Source organism: Psammomys obesus, unplaced genomic scaffold (assembly GCF_907164565.1).
Source record: "Psammomys obesus unplaced genomic scaffold, mPsaObe1.curated_primary_1811, whole genome shotgun sequence".
Taxonomy (NCBI): domain Eukaryota; kingdom Metazoa; phylum Chordata; class Mammalia; order Rodentia; family Muridae; genus Psammomys; species Psammomys obesus.
This window is the reverse complement of record NW_026593286.1, coordinates 19,227,081-19,250,529: the sequence shown is the minus strand read 5'-3', so window position 1 is coordinate 19,250,529 and position 23,449 is coordinate 19,227,081. Positions and strand designations below refer to the sequence as shown.

Here is a 23,449-nt window from a genome sequence, read left to right as displayed (position 1 = left end):
GTGTTAAGAATTGTTGTTTTGTTTAATGTTTTTTTGAACCAGGCATGATAGCATGCACCCAGCATTCAGGAGGCTGAGCAAGAGGAGGAAGCATGCACTGACATCTTGAACTACATAGCAAACTTAAAGCCAGCTGGAGCTACAGAGTGAGAACCTGTCTCAAAAACTAAGAACTGGAGAGATGGTCTACTTTGATAAAATGCTTGCCCCACAAACATGACAGATCCCCAGCACCCACATGAAAGCCAGGATCTGCAGTGTGCCAGCAAGCCTAGTGCTGGGAAGAGAAATGGCAAGATTCTCACATATGTTAGAAGTTCCCAATAGAAAGATACAGACCAGCAGATTGATTAGAAAACCAGATCCTGCCAGGCATGGTGGCACACAGCTTTAATCTCAGTACTCGATGGCCAGCCTGTCTAGCCAAATCCACAAGCTCCAGGTTCAGGGAAAGATTCTGTCAAACACACACACACACACACACACACACACACACACACACACACACCACACACAAAGGTGGAGATCAATTGAGGAAGACACCCAACATCAACCTCTGGCCTTCACACACACACACACACACACACACACACACACACACACACCAGCTAAAAACTGAATTTTGTGAACTTTTAAAATGAGATAAAAATTGATCTAAGCCAATGTGACCTTTCAGCAAAAGTCAGGCCTTCAGTTAACACCAATAAACTTCAGCAACTAATGGGGAAGCTAGGGCTATAAATTTCCTCTATTTTTTTTTAAGATTTATTTATTTGTTATGTATACAGTGTTCTGCCTGCAAGTACACCTACACCAGTAAAGGCCATCGGATCTCACTATAGATGGTTGTGAGCCACCATGTGGTTGCTGGGAATTGAACTCAGGACCTCTGGAAGATCAGCCAGTACTTTTAATCTCTGAGCCATCTCTCCAGCCCCTTTTCTATATTTTCAAAACCAGGCTGGATATTGAAATGAAGAAAAGCTTGGCCCAAATTCTTTTTTGCACAAAGCATTTGTCAGTTCGGCATGATGTATTTGCTGCCTGCAATCCTAAAGAAGTTGCCCACTCTGATCTCAGGCCCGTGATATTAAAAGTTTAAACTTGAAAGTTTCACTCCTAGGCGGACGATGTTCTGATAACAAGATCTGACAATATCGCAACAGGTCTGTGAAGCTGACAGGTAAAGAACAAACGGGGCTCTGAACCTGAGTACTGCAGGTTTTCACACATGCTTGACAGCTTCTTCCAGAAAAGATGCTGGAGGCTGGTCTCCATGCTAACTACAGCACATCTTAAAATTTGACAATGACCCTAAACATATTGGATACAACTAATACATTTGGAGGTAGTTTTTCTATATTCTCAAGAACTCCATAGCCAGGCACATGCCTTTAATCCCAACACTGGGAGGGAAAAGCAGGTAGATCTCTGAGTTTGGTGGCCACCTGGTCTACAGTGAGTTCTGGGAAAGCCAGGGCTACATACCCCCACCCCCGTGCAATATTTACATGTATACAATAAAATATGATTGTATCTACCTGTCATTCCCACCCCAACTCCCTATATCTCTTTTACCCATGTTAGGGTTTCCATTGCTATGATACATCAGCATGACCAAAAGCAACTTGGCGTTTATTTCACTTGACACCTTGTACTGCACGATCCAGAAAAGTCAGAGCAGGAACTCAAACCAGGAATTAGGAGGCAGGAATTGAGGCAGAGGTCATGGTGGAACACTGCTTGCTGGCTTTGCTCTGCCTGCTTTCTTGTACCCAGGACCACCATCCCAAGAGTGGTATCACATGCAGGGCACCAGACACTCCCACATACGTCATCAACTAAGATAATATCCCACAGGCCAATCTGGTGGGAGAATTTTCTCAGTCGAGTTTCCCTCTTCCCAAGTGACTCTACGTTGTGACAAATTACACAAAAGTAGCCAGCATACCCAACATGATCCTCTCCCAATTTCCTAATTTTTCTTTTTGTATCCAGTTAGCGCTGCCCCATAAGTACATGGGTGTGGGGTCATCACCTGGAGCCTGGAAAGCCTACCATTGGACCACATTCTCATAAAAGAATGATTCTTCCTCCACCAGCATGCCAAGGCTCCAAGCAATGAGTGGGGCCTGGCAAGAACCTCTATAGCCCCTCTGTTTAGACCTATTTTGGTTCTCAGCACAACTATAGCCCCTCTGTTAACACCTGCTTTCATCTTTAGCATAACAGAAGCCATTTTGTTTTTAAGTCTCTCTTTTGATCATAAGATGAAATTAAATTCAGGTTCTCAGGCTCTGCCTGTCTGAGAACTTGAATAGTCTTTTACTTACAATTCAATACTCTGCTTGAATTAACGATATATGTTCAACTTAAACAAAACCACAATACCCTGCTATGTTCCTTTCTCCCCAAACGGTGGGGAACTGGCAAGTCCCCAAGCCCCTATCCTAGGCAGTCAACTTAAATTGCTTTTGTCTAACTACCTAGATACAGTGTACTTGGAAATGCTTTAACTGGTCAAAATGATGTAATGCTAGCCCCACCCCCTTATTTTATCACCTGGTTACCTGGTTGTTACTTGGTTACATTTTTGTTTGTTTGTTAGTTACAAAAAAAGCCTACCTTAGAAGCAGACCATCGTCAGTCTGGCTCCCGAGCTCAGACTGTGTCCCTGACCAGTCAGTCTTTGTCTAGCATTCAATAAACTTCCACCAGTCTGAGTCTGGTGTTCCAGTGGTTGGTGTGTGGCTAATTGCTGAACCCATAACACTCAAGTTCCCTGAGCCGTAGTGGAAAATGTTAACACAGATACCCCACTCAGGACTGAGCACCTTGAGAAGGATAATTAACAAGACTCAACCACAATCTTTTGAAAGTAGATTCCTGATTAGATTATTTCAGATGCTAATCACGCATCTCCAAGCTATAGGACAAAGTTCAGTTGTATATACACACATCCTTACAACTTATTCTGGAGAATTTTTAAAGGAAATTGCTCCCTAAGGACGACAGTTGTTTGTCTTTGATGATGTTTGGGTCTGTTTGGTTTAGTTCAGTTTGGTCTGGTTTTTCAAGACAGGGTTTCTCTGTGTAGACTTATTCTGTAGACCAGGCTGGCCTCGAACTCAGAGATCCTGCCTCTGCCTCCCAAGTGTGGAGATTAAAGGCGTGTGCTACCACTGCCCCCTCAGTTCCCAGAACTGTTATGGCCAAATGACAAAGACCCAGACATATGCAAGAACAAAGAGCCTTTATTTCAGACTAAAGCTCGGCCTCCCCACCGTCCTACACAGGGTATTAGGGAGGGAGCTCCAAGTGGCTGTAAACCTGGGTTTTTATTATGGTTTGAGCAAGGAATGGGACTTTCCAACTTAGCAGCTACGTGACTGGTTCTTGTTTAGCAGAAGCAAGTTGTCATAAACTGATCGGTTGGTGCTGATACCGGAGTTGGGGGGCTTCATGGAGTGTCCAAGTAACAAGGCGTGCCCAGGTGACAAAGAGTGCTAACAAAAAGTGTGCAGGTAACAATATCATTTTGACTAGCTAAGCAAAGGTTTCTAACTGACCTTTAATTTGATCGGTTCTGCAGTTGGGGGACTTTCCAAGGTGGTTACTAAATTATTGTTTCTGACTTTCAGGAAGGTTACTGTATCTCGTTTCCATGGACCATAGTTTCATGTGTTGAGGAATAAAAACAGAATCTAAGCAACTGGGGGAACATTACCAGGAAACAGAAATGTGGGCCTATGGTATCTCATGAAGCCTGTCATGGCAGCACAGCTGCTACAGCACAGTTGCTTGTGCCCTTCAGAACCCACATGGTGGCTCACAACAACCAGTAACTACAGTTCCATACGGCTCGTTTGCCCTCTTCCGATGTCTTTGGACTCACGTGCATGTGGTGGACGCTCCGGCATGCACACACCCACATAAAATAAAAACGGTAAGTTTGAGAACAAAGGATTATGGGAGGAAAGTGGTTCAAATAGATCAAGGTCTGTGCTTCCTTAATCTACTTGAAATGTCATACCTTTATTCTGTATTCACAAGAGTGTTCTCTCTAAATTCAAGCTTAACAGATGCTTGGAACGAAGAACAGAAATGATAGCAAATAAACCCCATTTAACTGCAAAGCAATCAAAGAATGACATGCAAGCCAAGATTCAGTTCTCCATAAGCCAGCATTCCGAACCCATACATTAAGTAATCTGAAAACTGGAAATCCAAGGATCCATTTGTAGTGTGTCAAGCAGAGGATGGAGGATTGCTCTGGAAGTTAATAACTTTTGCTGGAACATTACACACACACAAAACCAGTATACGGTCACTTTCATAATGTCTTTTGCAAAGTACATTATACTCCTTTCTGTGAAGCTTACGCACATTCACTTTCTTATAATGTCACTAAGGGAAAGTGATTTGAGGAAATGAATGAATACAGTAGCCCCACAGAAAGGAAGCGAAGTTTGTGTCACGATCTGTTTGTGATCACTAAGCAAATCAATGAGTTTCTGCTACTGCCAATGCAAAATTGCCCAAAATGACTGCCTTTAAAAAGATAACTAGAGAAACTTAGGTTTAACTTCTCAACTAAAGAAAGGATGTTCATTGTGAAGACTATTTCACTATTCAAAAAAAAATTTTTAAAGGAGAAAATCCCAACTAAAAATGTTGAAATAGTATTTGCAACCATGAACCTTGCTTATCAATTTACATAGATCTGAACTCAACTAAGAGTCAAGCCTCTGGGCACACCTGTGAAGGATTTTTCTGAGTTATATTAACTGTGTAGGGGGAAGACCCACCTTGAATATAAATAGTGCTTTCCAGCGTCAGCCTAGACATAACAGAATCCCAAGAAAAAAGGGATTTTGGAAGCTGGGCACGGTGGTGCATGCTTAAAATCCCAGCACTCAGGGAGGCACAAGCAGGTGGATCTCTGTCTCAGAAAAAAAAAAAAAAAATGCTGCTTTTTGCTGTTTGCTTTTATGAGCCAGCAAGTTCTTCTCTGTTAGCATCTTGCTGGCAGGTTCACCTACTCTGTTGCTGCTGCCACCACTAACACTCTTCACAGATATCAGAACTATGCAGGATAGTTTTGTTTGTTTCAAGACATGCAAGGTAATACCCCTGGCTGTCCTGGACTCCCTTTGTAGACCAGGCTGGCCTCAATCTCATAAAGATCTGCCTGCCTCTCCCTCACGAGTGCTGGGAATAAAGGCATGGGCCACCACGCCTGGCTACACTCGATAGTTTTATGTCAGGTTGACACAAGCTATTAAGTCATCTGAGAGGAGGAACTCTTAATTAAGAAAATAACCCCTGCTGGTGGTGGCGGTGCACACCTTTAGCCCCAGCACTTGGGAGGCAGAGGCAGGCAGATCTCTGTGAACTCTAGGACAGCCTGGTCTACATAAATTCAGGCAAGCCTGTAGAGCGTTTTCCTGATTAACAATTGATGGGGAAGGACCCCCAGCCCACCGTTGGTGGTGCCGTCCCTGCCCTTGTGGGCTTGTGTTCTGAAAGGAAGGAAGCTGAATAAGCCAGGGGAAGCAAGTCAGCAAGCAGCACTCCTCCATGGCCTCAGCTCCTGCCTCCAGGTTCCTGCCCTGTTTTGGATTCCTGTCCTGACTTCCTTTGGTGATACACAGTGAGGTGAAAGTGTAAGCCAAATAAACTCTTTCTTCAAGATGCTTTTGGTCATGGTGTCAAATTACAGCAATAGTGACCCTAAGGAGAGCAAGAACCCAGTTTCTTCAGCCTTCTAACAGACTAAAGACCTGATACTTCCAGAAATCCACCCGGTTTTCAGTGACAGATTGGGACTGCTGACATCAAGCCTTGTGGACCAAAAAGTTTCTGGGTCCTCAGCCTCTATGATGTAAAGACAACCATTTTTAAATTAGACCCCCATCGTGTAAGCCAACCTAATAAACTCCCTTTATATATCATATGTATATATGTTTATGTGTGCATATATATAAAACATCATGTAAGTCAACCTAATAAATTTTTATATATACATATTATACATATATATCCTAGTTATAAATATATTCATTTTATTGGTTCTGTTCCTCTAAAGAGGCCTAATATAGCATACTAATACAAGACATTCAAAAACTGGTTCACAGTGAAATAATATATATTTCAACAGAAAAATTAGAGTAAAACTGAGATCCGTACACTAAAACAATTGTGAAGTCACTATGATATCTGTAAGTCTCAGTATGGGTTCTGTGGTGGTTTGAATAAGATCCTCTCCTCATAGTCTCACAGACTTGAACGCTTGCTCAGTAGGGAGTGGCACTACTCAACAGGGATTAGGTGTGGTCTTGTTAGAGTGGGTGTGTCACTGGGGGGGTGGGCTTTGGGGTTTCAAATGCTCAAGCCAGGCCATTTCTCTCCCTGCTCCTTGCTGATCCAGATATAGAACTCTGAAGTACCACGTCTGCCTGCACGCTGCCACGCTTCCTGCCATGACAACAATGGACTAAATGTCTGAACTGTAAGCCAGCCCCAAGTAAGTGTTTTACTCTGTATGAGCTGCCATGGCCATGGTGTCTTTTTCACAGCAATAAAAAACGTTGACTGAGATAGGTATCATGTTGCTAACACAGATACTGCCATAACTGGATTCCCTGGAGACGAGATTCTAATGGGAAGCTCTGGAACGCAGATAACCCTTTTCACCCCTGCATTACTCAAGTAATCAATAGACGCAGGGTGCCCCCTGGGAGGCAGAGTGTCTTAGGGTTTCTATTTCTGTGATGAAACACCGCGACCAAAAAGGAAATGGGGAGGAAAGGGTTTATTTGGCTTTCACGTCCACAGCACATCATTCAAGGAAATCAGGACAGAAGCTCAACAGGCAGGAGCTGATTCAAAGGCCACGGGGAGGGTGCTGCTTACTAGCTTGCTCCTTATGGCTTGCTTAGCCTTCTTCCTCTTTTTCTTTAAGATTTATTTTAGTATTTATACGCTATCCTAATTGCATGTGTACCTGCAGGCCAGAAGAGGGCAGCAGATCTCATTATGGATGGTTAATGAGCCACCACATGGGTGCTGGGAATTGAACTCGAGACCTCTGGAAGAAAAGCCAATGTTCTTAACCTCTGAGCCATCTCTCCAGCTCCCTTTTTCTTATAGAACCCAGGATCGCTAGCCCAGGAATGGCACCACCCACAACGGGCTGGACGCTCCCCCATCGATCACCAACTAAGAAGATGAATCTTACAGAGGCCTTTTCTCAATTAAAGCCCCCTCCTCTCAGATGACAAAAGCATCCAACACAGTAAGTACGGGTGACGCAGCTACCATCAGCTAACAGCGGTCTCAGCTGAGGTGTCAAATAGCAGTACTGCTAGCAGCTAAGGTTAGGCAGGCCCAGACCTGACACTTGCTTTGGATGGTCAGGACTACGGCCATCTCCTCCGGGAGTCTGGTACCTATCTTTCCTTAAGGAAAACTGCATGGAAAAGTAATAGAACATCGTACAAGCCCACTGTCACAGCTAGTCTCCAGATCGTGCCGCTAAACCAGTGATTTTTCAACCTGTGGGTCGCAACCCCTTTGGCAGTTACTAATCAGGTGTCATCCTGCATCTCAGATATTTACAAAACAGTTCAGAATGATAGCAAAATCACAGGTATAAAGTAGCAAAAAAAAAAAAAAATAAATGTTGTAGTTGGGGGTCAGCACAACATGAGGAACTGTATTAAGGGTCACAGCTTTGGGAAAGTTGAGAATCGCTGCTCTGGATGATTTAAAAAAAAAAGACTTAATTGTGCATGTGTGAATGCGGATGACCCAGATTACAAAAAAAAAAAAAAAAAAGCATCAGATTTTTGGAGCCAGAGTTACAGGTGTCTGTAACTCAGGTCTTCTGCATAAGCAGCCGGCATTCTTGCTTGACCTCTGAGCCAGCTCTCTGGCCCCTTCTCCCCATTCTTAACCAGCGCTTTTCAGAACTGTCAGGAACACTGAGAGCAAGAGGAGTCTAAGAAATTTTCATGGCCAAGAGGAGTCTCTTGATTCACAGCAACCAAACCAAATTTAATATGGAGGCCCCGATGAGGCCCTGGCACAAAAATATGTTAGGTGAAAACTTAAAATAACTGAACAAGCTGTGGACTTCAGTAAGGAATTTCATTAATAGTAAGTCTGCTGGGACAGAAAAGACAGCTCGGTGGTTAAGAACACTGGGCATTTACAGAGGACCCGGGTTCAGTTCCCAGCACCCACGTGGCGGCTTACCACAACACTCTTAAAATTCCAATGTCTGGCCATCTGGTGCCCTCTTCTGACTTCCTCGGGAACCAGTCATGCATACAATGTACTTGCATACACGCAGGCAACACACTCATACACAGTTTTAAAAATTAAAATAAATGAATCTTGAAAAAAATGATGACTGCCATCTCCGTAGGACAGAGTAATAATTTTATAGTTTACTGTCTTGGCCAGTGGGTGGAGAATTTTCAGGACTTTCTATTTGTCCTTCTCATTAAGACAGTTCTTTATCCACAAGCCAAGACCCAAATATTTATGCTGGAAGTGGGGTGACTGCAATGAGGCCGATTATGAATTCAGTGTCAGTAAGTCCCAGGGGAGAAGCCATGTAAAATCTCTCAGATGTTCCTATCTGGAAAAGGAGGCAACAACCATACGCCAATCCAAGGGTCAGGGTAACCAGGACCTTGTAGTTCATGGTCCTTTCGGGGAGAGTATGTTCCCCTTCCTCCTCATAAACATCCACAGGGGAATTACTGTCAGAGACACCTGCAAGAGCATCAAGTCCTTTTTCTTGGGGATCTACCCTGTCTCTTGGTCAATAGTTTACAGACTTGAAAAGTAGCCAAGCTCTAGCACCCTGACAAAAAGATCATAGTCTTTTATTAGGATGGCTGTGTCCTATCCCCCATTCACCCAACCCTGAGAAATTTCAGTGGTATACCTTGAACCATCGAATTTTTACCTGTTTACCCATTGAATTCGCCATGTTCTATTAGCTATCTCCAAAGCTCTCTGCAGGCCATGCTTGATGGTAACTGTGTCCAGTTTGTTCAGATGATGGAACCCTGCCGCCGGGCCTCTGCCCTTCTGCACCTCTGCTATCAGTGAGACTTCTTGTGAAACAGCATCTGGCCTGCAGAGGTATCAAGGAGCTTCTAGTTGACTCCAGCACCCAATGAACACACCCCTCATCGCCACGTTAAACATTTTCTCTAAAAATAATTATAGAACTTTACTGTCCTGTCCAATAACATCCATGAAATATAAACTCAGGTATTCGACCTGCTGGTTACAGGGATTGTTTTTCCCCCAGATGCCCAATAGACTAATTAACTTGAATATAAAAATGTGTTCCCATCTACGACTTAAAACCAGCACACAGATGAATCTTTGAGAAGTACTCAAGTGGTCCACAAGGAGGTGGTGATTACAGTAGGAGAGTCCTGTGGCCTCCCGACCCATCTGTAGCCCTGGTCCTGCTGAGAACGCTGTGATTTCTCAAGGGCCCACTTCCATCACTCCGGGCCTCTTGTACACTAGTGTCTACTTATCCAAGCACAAACTCACTCCTTGACTGGATTTAGGGGGCAGAAGATCTTTAAACCCATCTGCCTCTTGGTTTCTTCTCCTTTTAACGTACGCATTGAAGCAACACCAGAGTTCCTCCCATTTGTCAGAAATATAACACACACTCAACTTAAAAGCACACAGAGAAATCTTTTTAATTCCTTAGAAAAACATTCCTGGGTAATTTCATGTATTCTAATTACCTCAGAGATAATTTTATCCTTACTTGTTCATTACCAAAAAAATTAAAACTATTGTTTACAATTCACAGACAAGCTCATATATTTTGACATCAAAAAACGACAAAAGACAAAACAAATTCTGAGAGATAAAAACAATATAACATTCTAAGATTTATTTTGTTTATTTTATTGCTTATCTTGTAAAAGCCCACAGAAGTAACTGAAAATATCCACCGGCTAATTTTAAACACTATGCAGCAGAAATTAAGTACTAAATATTAAAAAATAATAATAATAAAACTTTTACCTTACTTATTAAACTAGAAAGAATTTTCCTGAAACACATCTGTTAAATTAGTCTACAATATATTAGTGGATGAAAGACACGTATTTCCTAGGAAATATTTTAAACATGGAGTACACAAGCAAAAAAAAAAAACAAAAAACAAAAAAAAAAACCTTCTCAGGATATGAAATTTTTCAAGTCACAGTCCCCTGAACAGATTAATAGATATTTATTTTCAACCTGAAGTCAGAAGTGCAAAATCATTAAAAATAAAAATATCTCTATTGTTCTCAGCAGTCCACTGACAAGTCTCAAAGTCTTTAAAGGCTCTTCAGCAAGACGAACCACAAGCTCTTGGCAAGCTCCTTGCTTAAGATCTTGGGAAACAGGGCTTCTTGGTCTGTGGCCAAGCTGCACCGTTAGCAGAGCTCCATTTTGAAAAATCATCTTCAGAGGGATAGAAGACCTCTGTCGGTGGGTCACTGCCTTGTGTGTCTGCAAGTCTGCACCAGAAGGTCACTGGACAGCTGCAACCCTCGGCTAATAGGCAGCATACAGGCCAAACATTCCAGTTCACAGATGCTATTCAAAAACAAAAAAACAAAAAAACCCAAGGGCCTTTGGACTAGAAATGGGCAACATGTAAAAAATGAGGTAACTGGGTAACTTTAATTTGGGGGGTTAGTGCTGAGGTTTTAGGGTGCTCGCATCACAGGTGAAGACACTTAGGTGCTCGAAGTTCTGCTATCTGGGCTGCACATTCCTATTGTCTGGGCCACCTATACTTAAAAAAAAAAAAAAAAAAAAAAAAAAGTCCGTTGCTCAAAAGGATGCCCCGAACCTTTTGAGCTGCTGCAGGTGTTTCCGAATCAAAGAGAGGTCATACGAGGCCTAAAACTTCATTAAATTTGAGGCACTCCATCTAGTATTACATTTAATAATGACTACTTCAGTGTTGGTGAAGTAACTCGGGGCTCAGCCACACTTTCTCTGTTGGTCACGCTATTCTGTTGATTAGAGAACATCTCCCCGGGGTTCAATGGCTGTAGCTTTTATAACCAAGGAGGCAGCGAGTTCTTGGAATCTGAATATGGAGGAAGGACTAGCCACCAGCCAACCCTCTGGCCTCCCTCATGGCCGGGGCCCGGGTGTTTCAGTGTAACCAAAGCATTCTTAGGCCAAGGCTCTAAGGAAGACCTTATGCTTTATAGGATTCAGAGCTGTGTTGGAGTGGAGAAGGCCCTCTCCTGGCTCATCAACTGCAGGGAGCTGCCTGACTTTGGCAAATGACGGTGCCGAGGTGAAAGAACTCCGTCCTTCTTGGCCTCCCTCTAGGGACTTGGAAATGGAAGATACTGCAGTTTCTTCTGGCCGTCTGCCAGGCATGGGACCCCAGGCTTCTTGGGGTAAGTTCGGCTAGCGATCTTAAAGAACTCTTCAGCAGCATCCAGAGCGATGAGACGATCCTGCAGTTAAAAAAAAAAAAAAAAAAAAAAGGAAAGTTGCAGGTTGGAAACCAAGCCATATGGATGAAAAAAGGTAATAATAAATAATAAAGCCTGCCCTAGAAATAATACCAGCAAGAAAAATATTCATTAAAAACGTCAAGACTCACCTTACACGCATCAGAATGGCCAAGATGAAAAACTCAAGTGACAACACATGCTGGAGAAAGGGGAACCTTCCTCCACTGCTGGTGGGAATGTAACCTTGTACAACCATTCTGGAAATCAATCTGGCGCTTTCTCGGATAACTAGGAATAGCGCTTCCTCAAGATCCAGCTATACCACTCCTAGGCATATATCCAAAAGAGGCTCAAGTACACAATAAAGACATTTGTTTAACCATGTTTGTAGCAGCTTTATTTGCAATAGCCAGAAGCTGGAAACAGCCCAGATGCCCCTCAACTGAAGAATGGATGCAGAAATTGTGGTACATCTACACGATGGAGTATTACTCAGCAATGAAAAATAAGGAAATCATGAAATTTGCAGGTAAATGGTGGGACCTGGAAAGGATCATCCTGAGTGAGCTGTCCCAGAAGCAGAAAGACACACATGTATATACTCTCTCATATAGACATAAAACATAGGATAAACCTACTAAAATCTGTACATCTAAAAAAACTAATCAAGAGAGAGGACCTTGACTAAAATGCTCAATCTCCATCCTGAAAGGCAAAGAGGGTGGACATCAGAAGAAGAAAGCAGGAAACAACCTAGGAACCTGCCACAGAGGGCCTCTGAAAGGCTCTGCCCTGCAGAATATCAAAACAGACTCTGAGACTTATGGCCAACTGTTGGGAAGAGTGCATGGAATCTTATGTAAGAAGTGGGAAACAGTAAGATCTGGAGAGGACAGGAACCCCACAAGGAGAGCAACACAACCAGAAAATTTGAACACAGGGGTCTTCCCCAGAGACTTATACTCCAACCAAGTACCAGGCATGGAGATAACCTAGAACCCCTGCACAGATGTAGCCCATGGCAGTTCAGTGTCCAAGTGGGTTACATAGTAATGGAACAGGGACTGCTTCTGACATGAACTGATTGGCCTGCTCTTTGATCACCTCCCCCTGAGGGGGGAGCAGCCCTACCAGGCCACAAAAGATGACAGTGCAGCCACTCCTGATGAGATCTGATAGACTAAGATCAGAAGGAAGGAGAGGAGGACCTTCCCTATCAGTGGACTTGGGGAGGGGCATGCGTGAAGAAGGGGGAGGAAGGGTGGGGTTGGGAGGGGAGGAGGGAGGGGCTTATGGGGGATACAAAGTGAATAAAGTGTAATTAATAAAAAAATAAAATTATACATCAAAAAAAAAATGTCAAGACTCAAGAGACTTACCTTAGTCTTTTACTTATATTACCCAAAAGGTGTTTCCACCAATATTTTGCTGGTGAGAACATATGTATGTACAAGGGTGTGTGTGTGTGTGTGTGTGTGTGTGTGTGTGTGTGTAAGTGTATTTGGGTGGGCCTCTGTGACCTTTGATGGTGTTCCTCACGAACCACCCGACCTTTGTTTCACTCTTTTTTGAAACAGAAGTCTCACCAGACTGGCTCCTGACTCCTGACTCCAACAGGCTGGCTGGCCAGCAAGCCTACGGTAAGGTAATCTGCCTGTTTCACTGCATCGCAGCCCGGAGATTAGCAGCACTGGTACCATGTCAGGCTTTTCAGGTGAACGCTGGGGACACACTCAGCTCCCCATGCTTCCACAGCCAGCAAGCATATCACTAACTGAACTCCTCCCCAGTCCCTCCCTCAGTCTTTCACACCTTAGGCTATATAGATACTTTGACTCTTTGACCTAATGTTGAAACTTTAACCACACAGAAGAAATCTTCTGAAAAACAGAGACTGCCTGAGCCTCAACAGATTTACATGGAGTCCAGAAACCCTTCTCCTCAAGGCTTTTCAGGTGGCTCTGGTGCCACCAGCCACAGGTTCATGTCCCGGTGGAGCTGGTGAGGCTGGGATGGGAGGGTCCCAGGAAATAACAGAAAAGGTGAGAGTAAGGAGAAATGGATGATGAGGAAGGGCATCCACTTACCACAACCAAGAGATACCTCTCAGAGAGCTCCCAACTGGCTGGGAAGATAGAGGTCTCTTCGGCCAGTTTTAACAGCATCTCCCGGGCTTTTCTCGTGTTTTTAGAATCACTCATGGTGCTGAGCTTGGTCACTGACAACAAAGAGTCTGCTTCCCTTTGAAAACCTGAGGTAGAAAAATGTAGCCCTTGTATGACATCATAACTAGGAAACACCCATTCTGTGAGAAGGGATCCAGCCGAGTGTGGTGGCGCACACCCTTGAACCCGTGAGGCGGAGGCGGGTGGATCTCTGAGTTCAAGAACAGCCTGATCTACAAAGCAAGTTCCAGGACAGCCGGGCTACACAGAGAAACCCTGTCTCAAAAATAAAACAAAACAAAAAGAATCCAAGTGTGGATTCTGTACAGTGAAAACTAAAATCAAAGCCACTACTGATTGCTGCTTCCCAGCTGTGTGTGAGTGGCTCTTTACTTAAAACTATACCATGCTTCTCCTTACTGGCTTTTCTGCATTATCTTTCCCCTCTATTGAGGGAGGTCAGACCCTGACCCCTACTGCTCACTGCCCTTTGTCAGCTGCCCTATCCTAGAATTTCCTATGCCCCTCCTACTCAGTTGTCATCCCCAGGTCCCTATATCTCCAAGCCCCGATTTTCTTTCCTTGTTGTAGTCTAATGAACTGGTGAAAAAGTTCTTTCCCAAAGACAGAAGATTCTCGAAGAATGAAACCTGCTCATACTGACTTACGTTGTGAAAAGGAGTTAGTAGTTAGGAGGGCAGAGCCTCCATCTTAGCCCATTATTCCACAACTAACAAAGGCTAGCAACCTGGTATCCCACCTTTGAAAATCTATAATGCCAGGGGATCATGGCATTCCAAGAAGAATCATCTAGGACTTTAAAAGTGACCGTAGCTGGGGACAGTGGCACATGCCTGTAATCCCAGCACTCGGGAGGCAGAGGCAGGCAGATCTCTGTGAGTTCAAGGCCAGCCAAAATGAGTCCAGGACAGCCAAGTCTGCACAGAGAAACCCTGTCTCAAAAAAAAAAAAAAAAAAAAGTGATCATCTATTTTTGAACACTAAAGCAAGCTTCTTTTAAGAAAGGCCATTATTCAATGTCTACCATAATGCCAAGTGTATTTTCCCAACCTTGCAATTTTTGCTGCCTTTTGCTTCTTTTAGAATTTTCTGTGTCTCGATATCTCTTACAAACAGTATTTCTTTCAGCCTATCATATCCATAAAGCTATTTGTTCCATCATCCTCCATCTAATTCAATCAATAGATAATAGCAAAAACAGTAAATAGTAACTAATGCCCATGGCTTTACTACCTTCTGTCATCTCATATTTAGGGACAGATGACATAATTTAATATGGCCAAGTAACATGAGCTGTTGACAACGGAAATATCAAGGTTTACGCTTGAGAGTATACAAGAAAAACTGAGAAGCTAATCCGGAGAAGGCAATTTAATTAGTCAGTGGCTGACAATCTTTTGGCAAAAACCATGGTGGAAAAAGTGAAAAGCAATGCACACAGACTAGTTATTTTTACCATTTCATGATCTCTTTCAGACTCACCCAAATCTTCTAAGATCCGCCTCCATCTGTTTCTCACTTCCCTTCGCACCTGCCGCAGGGTGTAGATATCATAGTTGAGTCTTTGCCACTCCTGTAAACAGAAAAAAGTTCGCTTTGACTTACGCCCTCTGGCCTAAAACCCCTACCTCATCTCTGAACTGCATGTTGCTTAAACATGTGTTTCTTCTCTTCTACGCCTATTGAACACAACCCTAAAAGAAAAGAAAGCATAGATGACATGGCGTTGGCCAGAGTGTCATCGGCTACCCACTGCTGAAGAATCTGCCCCCTTCTGGGTGACATCATATCTAACGATGCAACTGAGACTCTCTGATTATCAATTCTCTCCATGGCAGTGACCTTGACCTGCAAAATGGGGTTAGCAACAGTGAAGTAAGACTACTGTCAAGATTTAAGGTATAAGGACTGGAGAGATGGCTCAGAGGTTAAGAGCACTGGTTGCTCTTCCAAAGGTCCTGAGTTCAATTCCCAGCAACCACATGGTGGCTCCCAACCATCTGATGTGCAGTCACATGCAGTCAGAACACTGTGTACATAATAAATAAATAAATCTTTTAAAAAGAAAAAGGATTTAAGGTATAAAATATTAGGATAAAGGCTGCCTCAGCAGGTAAATTGCTTGCTATACAAGCCTCGGTCAGGACCAGAGTTCAGATCCTGAGCCCTCTGCAGATATCCAGTGGGTGTAGAGGCTTGTCTGTAATTCCAGTGCTCAAAGGCAGAAATATGGGCCTGGGTCAGGGGTCACTAAAAGTAGCTGGAAAGCTAGACTAGCCAAACTGGTGAGTTCTGGCTTCACCTGAGACACTCTGCCTCCACGAATAAGGTAAAGAGTGGCTGAGGAAAACGGCTCACATCAGTACACACACATGCACCACACACACATATGTACAATGCTCAGATACATATAAAAGAAAAAAAAAGGTCAATGCCTGCCTACAATGAACCCATGTATTTGGGGCAATGTGTAGATGAAGAAACTAAGGCTCAAATAATCTACATGATGAATCTAATATATCCCAGGTAATAGATATTAGCAATGGTGTTTGAACCTAAGTTTTACTCCCAAGTCCATGAAAAAAAAAAAATCTACATCTCCGTTTGTTGTCAGAATGATATACAGATATAGAAAACTCAAACATCCTGTCTCCCACACTGTTTCTTAGCATCACTCTCTTGATAGAGTAAATTTAAAAGGTTACCATCCTGGAAAGTGCTTTATCAGCTTTTGGGTAGTATGAGCATCCTAATTGTTGAGCCTCATAGAGAAGCTTTACCACATTAAACATTCTCTTAAGGCAGTGGTACCCAAGCTGTGGGTCACAACCCCTTTGGGGACTCTTCCACGGGGTCATATATCAGATATCCTGCTTATCAGGTCTTTATATTATAATTCATAACAGCAGCAAATTACAGTTATGAAATAGCAAGGAAAAACATTTTTTGATGGGGGGTCACAACAACATGAGGAGCTGACTAAAGGGTCGAGGCACTAGGAAAGTTGAGAATTGCTGCCTTCAGTTGTCATGGAAATTTGCTTTTAAAGGAGACTTACCTCTAAAGAACAATAACTTTATAATGAACACCTTTTCTTAGAAAAGATACAGTTGTCCTCACAGCTTCAGAGAACAGCATTTTAAGTGTTCGATGTAAGGCTCCAGCTATTTAATATTTTGACTCCTGAAACTGAAAATGTTTCACCAGTGCCGTTCATTCCCAACTAAATTCCTTTTAAAATGGCCTTGCCTTGCAGACTGCCATTCAACTTTCATGCCTGGCAAAGAAAAATAAATTCGGCTGCCATTCACGTGCGCCAAAAGATATCACTGTGAATAAGAAAGTGCTCTGTCATGACTGCATTTCAGATCATATCTGAGGTCATGCCATAAGAAGAGGTGGGCTTTCTGCCACCCTTTGAGTCAGGAAGTTGTGGGTTTCCTAGTCCTTTACAGAAATAAAAATAAAAGGACCTGTGCACAAGTAAGCGTGTGGTGCCTAGAGTCAAAGACAAAAAGTCTGCGGCCTTCGAAGGGAGTGAAGTTAGCTAAATCATCTAGAAACTGTGGCAAGATGGCCCAGCAGTTGGGCGCGCTAGCTGCTGTAGTGGATGTTTTGGTGTCTTTAAAAATTCAGTTACGCAACCATGTTTTTGTTTTAATCCCAGGGGTAGGATATGGGGCTGATTCAGATCTCTACAGCAGCAAACGATTTGCTGGCTCTGAGAGGGGCTCTTTGCCAGCTTCACAAAGTTTAATTCTGAGGATTCTGAGAGGGAGTAAATGCCAGACCCAGAGAGCAAATGGGAGCTCCAAGAAAGAAGGCTGCTACTCCCCCGCTGCTCCTGGTTGCTGCTGCTGCAGTTTGGTGAGAAGAAGTTGAAGATATCCTAAAAAGACGATTGGACTTGCCCCAAGGAATCCAACGACCCTAACCAGCAGGAAGCAGCTAAGGAAAACTATGGCCCCTGTTCCCATTAACCTTCTTTCTCTCCTACCAAGTGTTGGGTGTTAGAAGGGATTAGGGTAGGGAGAAAGAGATATAAGAAACCCAAATATAATAGAGTTTAAAAATAGCACACACAAAAAAATAGCACCAACAAGCTGCTCTTCCAGAGGATGCAGGTTTGAATTACAGCGGCACACAACCAAAGAGCTCTGGTGCCCTCTTCTGGCCTCTGGGGGCACTGCATGCATATGGTGACATACACAAAACACTCACACAGGTAAAATAAAATAAAAATTTACTTTAAAAAACTATGCAATCCTGGCCTCATCTTAGCATCACATGAACACACACCTGGCCAACTCCTCCCACAGACTGGATGAATTGTAAAGGAAAAACCGGAGCAATGGCCTCTTCAGCGGAGGGACCTCACAGTATTTGAGTGTTCAAGGACATGCTGTGCCGGGCCAGACTGTCTGCCGAGGTCTCAGTCCTGCCCCACCGACAGCCTATCTCACTGCCTACACCTCACCTGCCATACGGCTGCCGTACTACCTACGCCACAATGGCTTACCACAAGGCTCAGTTGTTTTTCTAAGTCAGTGTAGACATAGTTAGGAAACAATACTGAGGGGCTGGCGGACGGCTCAGCAGCTAAGAGTGCTCACTGCCCCTGCACAGGACTCAGGTGTGGCTCCCAGCACTGATGTCAGATGGCTCACAACTGCCCAAGCCTCCAGTCCCTGGGGAATCTGATGCCTCTGCCACCCACCCCCCCGGCCCCCGCTCACAATTTTTTTTTTCCAAAACAAGATTTCTCTGTGTAGCCCTGGCTGTCCTGGATTTGCTTTGTACACCAGGCTGGCCTCGAACTCACAGAAATTGGACTGCCTCTGCTGCCGGGAGTGCTGAGATTAAAGGCATGTACCACCGTGCCCGACCTGACACACACTCACAATTAAAAATAGTAAAATAATAAACTTTTTAGCCAGGTGTGATAGCACACACCTTTAATCTAAGCATTCGGGAGGTGGGGACGGGTGGATCCTGGTGTGTTTGAGGCCAGCATGGTCTACACAGTGAGTCCAGGACAACCGGGGCAATACATAGAGAAACCCTGTCTCGAAAAGCAAAATTTTGAAAATAAATAATCCCCAAACACCCACAAATATTTGTCATACACCATACAGATAGAGAACATTACACATTAATATTGTGCAACAGCCCACTTGTGACAGCCAGAAGAAACTTTTCTAAGTTCTTAGCATCAAATGGCAATTTATTTTTCCTAAAGATTGCTTCATCTTTCTGGAGCCTGGATTTTATGACTAACCAGTTTCCACTTTCCTCTGAAATGTCAGTGTCTTCTTGTAGAAAATACGTAGGGTTTAGTAAGGATTTTGGGACTGCCATCATTTGGGGCTGCTTTTTATGCCTTTCTCACTATCATTCTCGCTTCTGTTCTCAGGTCTAGGTTTTTGCTGTCTCACTGCAGTTTCATAAAGCTGCCGTAAGTTCTGGGTTTTTCATGGTTTTAAGACTATACACAGGAGCTGCAGAGATGGCCCCAGGGTCAAGAGGTCATGCTGCTCTTGCACAGGAACCAAGTTCAGGTCCCAGCACCCATGTTTCGTGGCTCACAACCACCTGTAACACCAGCTCCACGGATACAGTGCCATCTTCTGGCCTCCGTGGGTACTGCACTCATGCACATATGCACACGCATGATTAAAAATCTTTGAATCTTTAAAAGGCTACGGGGTTAACGTATTCGCATCATACAGTGCTTCCACTCTACCAAACTGACCATGTATTCTGAACTCAGTGCACAGTGATCAGAACTTTACTCATACTTGATTAGGAGCCCACATAACCAACCGGCTCACAAGGACCCCGAACCTTAACTTACACAACAGACCACTCGGTGGCTTCATTAACTTGTGGTTGACACTCTATTAATTTGTCTCACTTTGGGGTGCTGATGTCTCTCTTACCTTACTCTCTTTGTGTATAGATAAAAGTTTTATTTTTCAGAGCTAGAGGCACTAAAAATGGATACAATATTCAGTGTTGATACTTATCAATAGAAAAATAACTGAAAAACGGACATCTGGAAGAGAAAACCCTTGGATCATCCAGGTGCCAGACTTTCCCCTCCTGCTGTCCATTATTGTTTTACAATCCCCCTGATGGAGAGGCTACTATGATTGACACAGGGCTTAATGACTGTGACTGACCCAAAACAGGTATCTGTGATTGGTGATGGGCAGCAGCTGGCAACCTCACAGCTAAACTGGTGCCCATCTCAGGCAGCAGCACCTGCTGGAAGTAACGTGATTCCAGCTTGACAGTTATAGATCCTATCCTATGGGTATCCAAAACCATGCAGTGCCAGTAACTTGGTACCGTGTAGAACCAAGTGCCAGGGATATCCCGGGCTGCAGGTGGCCTGCAGAGGCCACAGTGGGGCAGAGAACTTAGTAGGGCTGCCCCTGGCAATACAAGACCTGCCCAATAGCAGCGTGTCCAGAACCTGAATTTTGATTCCAACAGAGATCTCATCCGCCCTCCAAGATTCCAGCCTCAGTGACAAGGGACACTGTGCTTGAATAACCCCAGCTACCCCAGATCAGTCCACATGGTGCCCCCACACACACTCCTGTTTGTTGGTATGGGTACCCCAAGTCTTAACAGGAGCTACCAAGTACTGGAGGAGTATCTGAAAACTTCCAGAGTAGTCAACAGAACAAAGGTAAAAGGAAGAGTCAATAAGAGAGAGCTGATAAGGCTGAGGAGAAGGATCAGTGTAAGAGCACTTGCTGTTCTTGCAGAAGACCTGGGTTTGCTTCTCAGCACCCATATGGCCGCTCACATCTGTAACTCCAGAGGATCTGATGCCCTCTTCTGGTCTTTGAAGGTACTGCATTCATGAAACCACACAAACATACATGCGGGCAAAAACACCCATACACATAAGTAAATAAATAATCTTGACACGGGGCGGGAGGGTATCAAAGACTGTAACAGCCAGAGACAACAACTTGTAAGCCCTGGTCCTAACAGTTCCGGAGAGCGGTCACGTTTTCAGAGCCAAGAATCCTATACCTGGATCCTGAACCAGGACAGTAACTTTAGAGGTCGCCATCTGTGCTCTGACTACCTACAGCTCTTCTCAATGCTGCCGGACGGCGGAAATAAAGGCCACTAGAGACTAACTGCTTACCCACTTAGGATCTCGTCGTGAGCAAAAGGAACCTTGGATCCCATCCTCTCCGACTGTAAATAACCTGCACATAAGCTTAACCGGGATCAAACTTCCATACATCTAGTCCATCCATATACTATCATTATCTTCTTTGTTTTCCCCATACTTTCCAAAACACCATACTTTGGCCAGTATGCTGTGGTGGCCTTAAATATTAAAAATGAGTGAATTAGCAAAGATCTGGCAAAAAGAATTAGGCAGAATTAATTCCATGAAATACCTGGGAACCAGGCCAAACTGAAATGTTCGTGTCTGAAATGAACACCTAGAGATGTTCATAGCTAAAGTTTTTGGGGGGGCTTTCTTTTCTCCAGTTGTTGGCCAAATCAGATTAGAATTAATTGATTAACAAGATTGAAGCAACAGCGTAGAAGAGAGAAAAAGAAACATAATCTCATGCCACCACCTTCCAGCTTTGAGTTCCAGTAGCTGGCTGTGAATAGCAAATTTAATCTCCTTAGACCATATGGTGATTTGAATGAAAATGGTCCCCACAGGCTCATAGGAGTGGAATTATTATGTGGGCTTGTTGGAGGAGGGGTGACCTTGTTGGAGGAGGGGTGTCACTGGGGGGTGCTGTGAGGTTTCAGAAGCTCAAGTCAGGGCCAATGTCACTCTCTCTTCCTGCGGCCTACCAATCCAGATGTAGAATTCTCAGCTCCTCCTCTGGCACCACGTCTGCCAGTGTGCCGCCATGCTTCCTGCCATGATGACGATGGACTAAACCTCTACATTGTAAGCCAGCCCCCATTAAATGTTTCCCTGCAGCCGGGTGTGGGAGCGCATGCCTGTAATTCCTGCACTCAGAGAGACAAGGGCAGGCAGATCTCTGTGAGTTCAAGGACAGCCTGGTGTACATAGCCAAGGCTACACAGGAAAAAAAAAATCCTTTACGAGAGTCGCCATGGTATCTCTTCACAGCAATGAGACCTTAACTAAGAGAGACCGCTTTGTCCTGCGCAAAATCACTGTACTCCCCAGGGCTGGAGAGCTAGAAGCTAGATCAGCTGTTAACAGAACTTACTGCTCTTGCAGAGGGCCAAGATTTGGTTCCTAGCACACACATGGTGGCTCACAACCATCTGTAAAACTCCAATTATAAGTGATCTGATTCTCTCTCTCTCTCTCTCTCCTGACCTCTGTGGGCATTCAGGTGTGCACATGGTATACAAACATGCATGCCAGCAGAACACTCACACATAAAAATAAATCTTAAAAAAAAAAAATTAAAACACTGTATTGTCTAACCAGCATCTTCCCTGGTTTCCACCCCAACCTTTGACACCACAATTCTACTTTCTGCCTGTACAAATTTGCTACTTTAGAGTCCATGTAAAAGTGAAATCAGGCAGTATTTGTCTTTTGGTGCCTGCCTTATCCCGTGTAGATCATAAAACAATGACCTCTACGCTCATCCACACTGATGAAAATGACAGCGTCCCCCCATGCTTCGTTTTGTTTCTGACATGCTCATACTATGTAGCCCAGGCTGTCCCAGAACTAGCAGCGATCCTCCAGTTTCCCCGTCCTGAGTGCTGAGATTGCAGAGCAGAGATGCCCACTGTTCAGGACATGCTGGCCCTCCATGCCTTTGACCAAGAATGATCACCTCCTCATTCCTCTCCATCTAAATCCTAAGCATGCTTCAGAATTCAGCTCAAATGCCACCACCTCTTTCAGCTTAACTGGAAACGGTGGCTTTTTCTCTTGAACGCCCTCCGCTCCTTTATGAACACAGTTGTAGGTTTACTGTCTATACATCGATACAACGCCATGTGCAGGGTGTCCTTCACGACTAGTGTGCAGGCTCCTTGGACAGTAGAACCTGAGTGCATCCATGACCTACGTAGTCCTTTGCACACGGCATATTCTCCCATGGGCTTGTTGAGTTCCGCTGCACGTGAGATGCCTGAGAAAGCCAAGTTTTGTAGGTGATGAAGTGTCTTTTTTAAGTCTAGAGATAGCACTACATCTTATTTTTTAAAAAAGCTACTTATGGGCTAACTGGATGCCTCGGTGGGTAGAGCTTTCTTGCTGCCAAACCTAAAAGGCTGACTTTCATTCCCAGGATTCACGTGGCGGAGGCAGAGAGCCGGCTCTCACAAACTGTCCTCTGACCTCTGCATGTGCACTGGCTGCATGAGTGCAGGGGACCACACAGGCACAATAAATAAACATTAAAAAATGTATACTATGTAATCTTTTCCTCTCTTGAACAAGGCACATCTATATAATGAGGTGTTTTAACTCAGACATATTTGGAAAACAAGTAGTTCAATGAAGATGAAATAAAACCAAATAATCTACTAACCCTTCCCCTCTGTGTCCCAGGCATTTGAGATGGAAGGGTACTTTTCCAGATGTGTCTCTTTAGGAACTGAAACTATCAGGGACTCACTGTGTGATGGGCCCTGACTTGCACATCTACAATTCAGCATCACATTCAGAAGAAAACCCAAGAGGATGTACAGCAGAAACCTCTTAGGTGAGACTTGATGAGGTAAACCATTCAGCTAATTGAGTAGGAAACCTAA

The 23,449-nt window shown here is 44.0% G+C and overlaps 1 protein-coding gene across 1 annotated transcript in view; it reads right to left on the bottom strand.

The window, feature by feature from the left end:
* Nucleotides 1-10,880: 10,880 nt before the first annotated feature.
* Nucleotides 10,881-23,449, bottom strand: part of Mreg (melanoregulin) — a 58,918-nt gene continuing 46,349 nt past the window's right edge. The window contains exons 3-5 of the mRNA XM_055616866.1: nt 15,188-15,278; nt 13,607-13,770; nt 10,881-11,519 (exon numbers count right to left, since the gene is read on the bottom strand). Coding sequence (XP_055472841.1) covers nt 11,385-11,519; nt 13,607-13,770; nt 15,188-15,278 — 390 coding nt within the window. The 3' untranslated portion in view covers nt 10,881-11,384. The remainder of the gene's footprint in view (nt 11,520-13,606; nt 13,771-15,187; nt 15,279-23,449) is intronic.